Genomic DNA, 7,488 nt, shown 5'->3' with positions numbered 1-7,488 from the left:
TTGAAGATCACGTGACACGGAATAAGTCAGTTACATATGACTTAAGTCGGTTGAAAATAATATCAACAGCTCAAAGCCGGTCGGACATATTTATCGACACGCAGGAGTGAAAATGTCGTCTTGGACAAGCTCCGATTCTTCAATTTCATCAAATACTTCAAGTAAGTGAATGATGACTGTGAATATCCTATAATGTAACAAGCTAATGTATGTTATTTTTAGATACAGTATTCACATTATTTCTTAATGCATCAAATAGCTAAATAGCCACAGTTGAACATTATTCAATGCATTAATATGGCTTCCAATGCATGGCTAATTTAAAAAGAAACAGAAGACTTATTGTTGCATTCCTTGAGGTTGAGCGTTTGTTTAGTTTGTTACTGTATGTTTTATAACTTTTGCAAATACAATTTACAATCAATAATTTTGAGGCCAACCGTACATTCGATGCAATCCAAATTCGGACTTTGCAAATTATGCTCGATTTTGATTTACACAGTAAGATTATGTAATTAATAATACCACCAAACCATACTAAGGTGGTTCATGTCTTCCAATGTATGTGTTTTTAGTCTGTGTCGTTTCGTATACTATATGAGTTCTCAACATTTTTTCAGTGATGTACCCCTGTGAAATTTTTTTTAACTCAAGTACCCCCTAATCAGAGCAAAGCATTTTTGGTTGAAAAAAAGTAAAATACAGCACTATGTCATCAGTTTCGGATTTATTAAATTGTATAACACTGCAAAATATTGCTCATTTGTTGTGGTTTTTCTTGAACTATTTGGAAAAAAAGATTTAAAAATAACTAAAAACGTGTTGAAAAATAAACAAGTGATTCAATTATAAATAAAGATTTCTACACATAGAAGTAATCATCAACTTAAAGTGCCCTCTTTGGGGATTGTTATAGAGATCCATCTGGATTAATGAACTTCATTCTAAACATTTCTTCACAAAAAAAGAAATCTTTAGCATCAATATTTATGGAACATGTCCACAAAAAATCTAGCTGTCAACACTGAATATTGCATTGTTGCATTTCTTTTCACAGTTCTTTTTGACAGACATTTTAAAAAAATGTCAGGTACCCCTTGGCATACCTTCAAGTACCCCCTGGGGTACGCGTATCCCCATTTGAGAACCACTGGCTTAGAGGGTTGAGCGGTCGTCCAAAACCTTGAGGGTTCCTGGTACGAATCCAGCTTCCGCCATCCAAGTCACTGCCGTTGTGTCCTTGGGCAAGACATTTCACCCACCTTACTCCCGCTGGTGTATGAATGTGTGTGGCAGGGCTGCCTTGCAGATTTCTGATGTCAAACGGATGTTCCCGGGTAAATAATGGTTTAAAATATAATACAAATTCAGGTACATCTCAATAAATAGGATTACTGTTTTTTGTGAAAGTTCATAAAAAAAATATTTCAGTAGTAAGTATTTAAGTAATTTGAAAGTGGGTCTCTTGTACAATGCTGAGTGAAATAGTTGAAGAATGTACAGTCGTATCTCAATTAGGGATGGGTATCGTTTACATTTGAACTGATACGGTACCAACTCCCGGTACCTGGAAATCGATACCGGTACTCAATGATGCCAATTTTTGGTACTTTTTTGTGTGTTAATATTTAATAATTGTTTGTGATAATTAAATCGCATTTTTCATTGCAACATTTAAAAATGATCTGATTATCATAACTGCTCTGCAGTTGTTATATCTGGTTTTATTATGACATTTCTGAGTCTCATTTGCAAGTATGCCGATAAATTGCAATTACATTGCAAGTGCAAGTGGTTCGATGGCAGTAGTGTATAGTTTATTGTCGGGCTGCACGATTATTGCCAAAATAATCATCAGAATTATTTGTATTAATATTGAAATCCCAATTATTAATCACGATTATTTATTGTTATGTAAAACATTTTTTTTGCACTTTCTATTTTAAACAAATAATATGAGTTCAATCCCGGGCTCGGGATCTTTCTGTGTGGAGTTTGCATGTTCTCCTCGTGACTGCGTGGGTTCCCTCCGGGTACTCCGGCTTCCTCCCACCTCCAAAGACATGTACCTAGGGATAGGTTGATTGGCAACACTAAATTTGCCCTAGTGTGAGAACGTGAGTGTGAATGTTGTCTGTCTATCTGTGTTGGCCCTGTGATGAGGTGGCGACTTGTCCAGGGTGTACCCCGCCTTCCGCCCGAATGCAGCTGAGATAGGCTCCAGCAACCTCTGCGACCCCGAAAGGGACAAGCGGTAGAAAATGGATGGATGGATGGAATATTATAACTGGGCTTTCATTTAAAAATGCGACCTAAAAATAAAAATATCCGTCCATTTTCTATCGCTTGTCCCGTTCGGGGGTCAGAATTAATACAATTTAATTTACAAAAGAAAAAGGGCTAACTAAAAATAAATATGCCTTTGGAGAAACCGTTCATGAATTGCAAACAAGGGGGTTACCCACATATGCGGTCCTCTCCAAGGTTTCTCATAGTCATTCACATTGACGTCCCACTGGGTGAGTTTTCCTTGCCCGTATGTGGGCTCTGTACCGAGGATGTCGTTGTGGCTTGTACAGCCCTTTGAGACACTTGTGATTTAGGGCTATATAAATAAACATTGATTGATTGATTGAAGTGAAAAAACAAGATTATGCACAAAAGACACATATACTACAATTAAGGAACACAATGTGCTGCTCACAGTGTGCCCCATTCAGCAACCGTTCTTAAGAACACATTTTGTTCTTAGGCCCACTTACGAAGTTTTTAAGGAGATTTTTGTATTCACCATTGTTTTCTGAGCTGGGATTTGTTCGTAGGTAAGAACAAAATTTCCAGAGCACTCTTAGGGTGGCCTATTTGTTCTTAAGTGTGACAAGTTCCCTTACTTCTATTGTCTAATGTTAAATTAATATCATAGATAGATAGATAGATAGATAGATAGATAGATAGATAGATGGATGGATGGATGGATGGATGGATGGATGGATGGATGGATGGATGGATGGATGGATGGATGGAAAGATAGATAGATAGATAGATAGATAGATAGATAGATAGATAGATAGATAGATAGATAGATAGATAGATAGAGATAAGACAGACAGACAGACATACAGCAAAATGAGCAATATGTAGACATTTCAAAATACCGTATGCTTGCACGCACAAACACGCCCACACACACACGCCCACACACACGCACACACACACACACACACACGCACACACAATCATTAATTACCGGGGCGTTGATTTAGTGATTGGTGACTCTTTAAAAGACCAACAGGCCTCTCACACCCTGTTGCAACTCCATCCATTTTCTACCGCTTGTCCCTTTTGGGGTCGCGGGGGGTGCTGGAGCCTATCTCAGCTGCATTCTGTTGCAAGTCAACTCACACAATTGCAATGCTTTTGCTGCTCCTGCAAGATGCCGCAGATCGTGCCCTGGGGAGGGAGCGCAAATTTCACGACCATGTAGACCTATTCGCCCAAAGTGACAAATATTTATTTGAACGCTTTAGGCTACCTCAGCAGTCCCCCCTTTTTTAAGCTTACGTTTTGACATTATGTATTTCCCCCGCGGGATAATACAAATTTCTCTTCTGTAATCTGTTTGCGTTTTCGCCGTCTGTTTGATGTTCGGCTTTTCCGCCGGAATTGTGCCCTTATATGGGGAATTAAGGGCGTTTACCTATGCAAATTACGGAATTAGGGGTGTTTACTTATGTATATTGGGGAAATAAGTGCGTGTTTATATAGGACGTGTTTATATGCAAATTATGATAGACACGCACGCGCTAACCATTTGGCATTCAGCAACTTAAGAACAGCAGGTGGGAACAATTTGGCCGTTTAAGAACACGTCATAAATTTGAATGAACTCCTCTTAGGAAATCACTTAGGAAGAAAGATAAGAGGAAAAGTTAGGAACTTATTGCTGAATGGGGCCCAGTATTTGTAGGACATATGTAATTTGCCAAATACAACATAATTATAGCATGTCTTTGAGAGGTGGATGGATACAGGCCCCCTCGTTGCACGGTTGCTGTTAATGTTTTGTACTTTGGCACCCCTGCTTTTGAGGCTGTTTGTTGGGGTGGTCGGCTCTATATGTAACCACAGCTTTATCAGGCAAACGATGGCGGTTGAGGAAAGAAGGGAAGTATTGTTAGTGCTTAATGTGTCGTGTGCTTAAACGCGCTGATTTGTTTGAGTGTGCCCATCGTGCAACGCAGCTATGCAGGGTGAGCGTTGATTCCTGGGCGGGGGAGCATTTCCTGGTTTTGGGGATCAAGTAGGAGGGTGCCGAGAAAACAACGAGGTGTGCGGTCGTGTTCCAGGGTTACCTGTTGGCAGGCTGTGGGTCACTCTGCGGAAGGGTACTGATTTGATAATGCATTTATTTTTCCCAATATTTTCAGGATTTACTAACAACCAGCCAATCTCCTGTCACCCTCTGTTCCTGACGTGTGTTACTCTCACATGACTCCACTGTCTTCTGTTCGCCCTGTGGTGGTTGGCTGACTGTTGGTTGTGAAAGTGCTTGATTTGATATGCTAAGGAGCCTGTATTTTAAATGTTAATATCGACGATGATCACCCTCATTTAATTGTAGCAGACAAAATCGTGAGCCTGAGTAAAATTGTATTTATTGTACAGCCCTAATTCAAAGTGTGTTGGCAAGTCAGTTCTCTTTGCTGAATCTAGTCTTTAGTTGTTATGTCAAAAATTGTAATAATGTAAGCATTGCACTTACGCACAAGCTGTTTGATGGTAACATGTATCTTAGTTGTAGTTTTTATTAGCAAATATGGTGGTGTTGAAATCGCTAATGCTAATCAGTAGCATGTCAACAGCAAAGCCAATGTATACTAGCATCAGGCTAGCGCATTTTTGGAAAAGAAGAGCCTTGCTTAACTTACATTGGAGCATTTTTTAAATGAGTTGCTTTGTTGGCATTGGAAATTTCGACATTACCAAGAGGTTCAGTCTGCACTCATTGTTGCTGGAGGAATTGGCAAGTGTTGAAGTGCAAAGAGCTGACAGAGTTGGCAACTGTGTGTGACGTCCCGGGCAACCCAGGTACTGTAACATGGCACCCTTGTATTTTCCATGCATCAGTGGACCGACAGGATTCGGTAGGTGCCAAAAAATGTACCGACCTCAGTACCCATCTCTAACCGCAATCTATGAAGTTAATTGATTCTGTGACCGCGCTCTTAACTCAAAACACTTACTGTATATCTCAAATCAACGTCTCCTATTTTAAATAATTTTAATCAATTTAATTAAAAAACTCATTTTGAAATGTTTATTACAGTAATATATATTCATTAATATATTACTGTAATAGTGTAAAGCATCTTCTTGCCGCTGCTTTTTCGTCAAACACAGCATCATCAGCTTCTCCATATTTTCATTGATAAATGTCCAAAGTTATTTTAACATTCTTGGCAAGCATTTTTTGCTCAAATAGCTTTACTAAGTTGGTGACAATGTGTCATGTATTATGATGTTTTTTTTGTTTTTGTTTTATTTAATAAATGTCATCCACTTTTTATTCTCAGCACTGTCCTTCACACAAATTTTCTTCCTTCCAATAGTTGGAAAAAAAAGTTATGTCTATGTTTAGCTTTAAGATAATGCCAGCGAGTAAGACCAGATGTTTTAGTCAGATTGTACATGGCTCACTGTGACATTTGCTAAGCCAATTCATGGCGGGGTTGCTTGTAACTCAACATTTTAATAAAGGCATCATGTAATGAGAAAAAGCTGACACATTGATACTATTAATGAGCAAAATCACAAATATTTTTCTTTGAATGTATGGATAACATTTGTCTATAGCCTTTTTATTAGACATTACAAACACTTTTTTACCAAACATAATGAATAATCGTGATTTCAATATTGACAAAAATTATCTTAATTTTTATTTTGTCCATAATCGTGCAGCCCTATGTGTAAGACTAGATCTCATACATGATCACTATTTTTATCTAAATGGACAAAAAGTTCAGTTACGTCTCAAGGCCATTAGCTGCCTTCTTGCACAATTTTCACATTTATTTATGTTATTATTTTGTTTCTGTCATATCACTTTATTTATGTTTGTGTTGCTTTCATTTGCACATTTAATTTTCTACTTGAGGTACATACATACATACATACATTTTGACTGTGTTGTGTTTTTTTAAATAAAACTTGATTATAAGATTTCAGTATAAATAATGTTTTAACATTTTGCGCACATTTAAAATACAGTGATAATAATCATAACCGTGATAATTTTTGTCACAATAACCGTGATAAGAGATGTTCATACCGTGACATCCCTGTTCCGGGGTTAAAATATAGGTCACTCTAAGGGAGATAAGGGCACCAATGTTATAATGCATAATATTTTCGGGAGATACAGGCTGACCAAGTGTCAGTAACCCTCTCACTCACTTAGTCTTACTCGCCCTCCCATGTGTCTACTGTCTTTCGGTCGCCCCCTCCAGTTGGCTGACTGTTGGTTGTGAATGTGCTTGATTGCAGCAGAGCCTGCTTTTAAGTGTTAATATCGCCGACGATCACCCTCATTTAATCGTAGCGTCCAAAATCGTGTGCACAATTAAAATTCAATAATTGTGCAGCCCTAACTCCCATTATACACATCATGTAAGCGTTTTTATAATTTTCAGAATCCTGAAAAAAAGACATATGTGTTCTTGTCTCTCATAATGATTGTGAACGGTAGTAAAATTTCCGCCCAAAAATGCAGTTCCCCTTTATGCTGGGGCACTCTTAAATCGAGGTACCACTCTATTTTTCTAAATCCAAATCAAATCAAACTTTATTTATACAGCGCTTTTTATACATAAAAGAAATGCTAGGCAAATTGCTTTACAGACTTAAAAACAATACCCCGTTGATCCAGATCCCCCATTATCGCACACACAAAAAAGCACGCAAACACACACACACACACACACACACACACACACACACACACACACACACACACACACACACACACACACACGCACATATGAACAAATGAATGCATGTCTCCATAGTTCTTAGCTTAACAAATCTAATTCAATATACTTGTGAAAACATGTCAAAAAGTTAAATGTTGTAAATCACAAGTTTGTGCTCTAATTTGTCTCTTAGTTTGAATTTAATCTTCAACCTTTAAATGTAATATTTATGTATTGAGATGTGTGCATGCCTGGGTGATTATTTAACCCTAACTGATTGTTGAGCAACCATTTCCAAACACACATCATGTATAATATATATTCATCCTAAATATGACAAAAGTATCGTCTGTATTTGTCATCTTGTCTTGCAGCGAAGATTGCAAAACATGAAGTCCAGCTCGGCAAGGTCTTGTACAGCCACTGCAACGCTTACTCTGTCCTAAATTTCGTTGGAGAAGGCTACTTTGGAAAAGTGGCACTGTGCAAAAACGTGTACACTACGGAGACGGTGGCT

At 38.0% G+C, this 7,488-nt stretch overlaps 1 protein-coding gene across 1 annotated transcript in view; it reads left to right on the top strand.

The window, feature by feature from the left end:
* The first annotated feature begins 66 nt into the window (after positions 1–66).
* The window catches only part of LOC133663503 (homeodomain-interacting protein kinase 2-like), an 8,519-nt gene continuing 1,097 nt past the window's right edge, over positions 67–7,488 (top strand). Inside the window, exons 1-2 of the mRNA XM_062068007.1 lie at positions 67–161; positions 7,346–7,488. The exon at positions 7,346–7,488 is cut by the window's right edge and continues 1,097 nt beyond it. Coding sequence (XP_061923991.1) covers positions 113–161; positions 7,346–7,488 — 192 coding nt within the window. The 5' untranslated portion in view covers positions 67–112. The remainder of the gene's footprint in view (positions 162–7,345) is intronic.

The sequence above is a fragment of the Entelurus aequoreus genome, linkage group LG13 (genome assembly GCF_033978785.1).
Source record: "Entelurus aequoreus isolate RoL-2023_Sb linkage group LG13, RoL_Eaeq_v1.1, whole genome shotgun sequence".
In the NCBI taxonomy this organism is placed as follows: Eukaryota; Metazoa; Chordata; class Actinopteri; order Syngnathiformes; family Syngnathidae; genus Entelurus; species Entelurus aequoreus.
The sequence above is the reverse complement of the archived record's forward strand: the minus strand, read 5'-3'. Positions and strand labels throughout refer to the sequence as shown.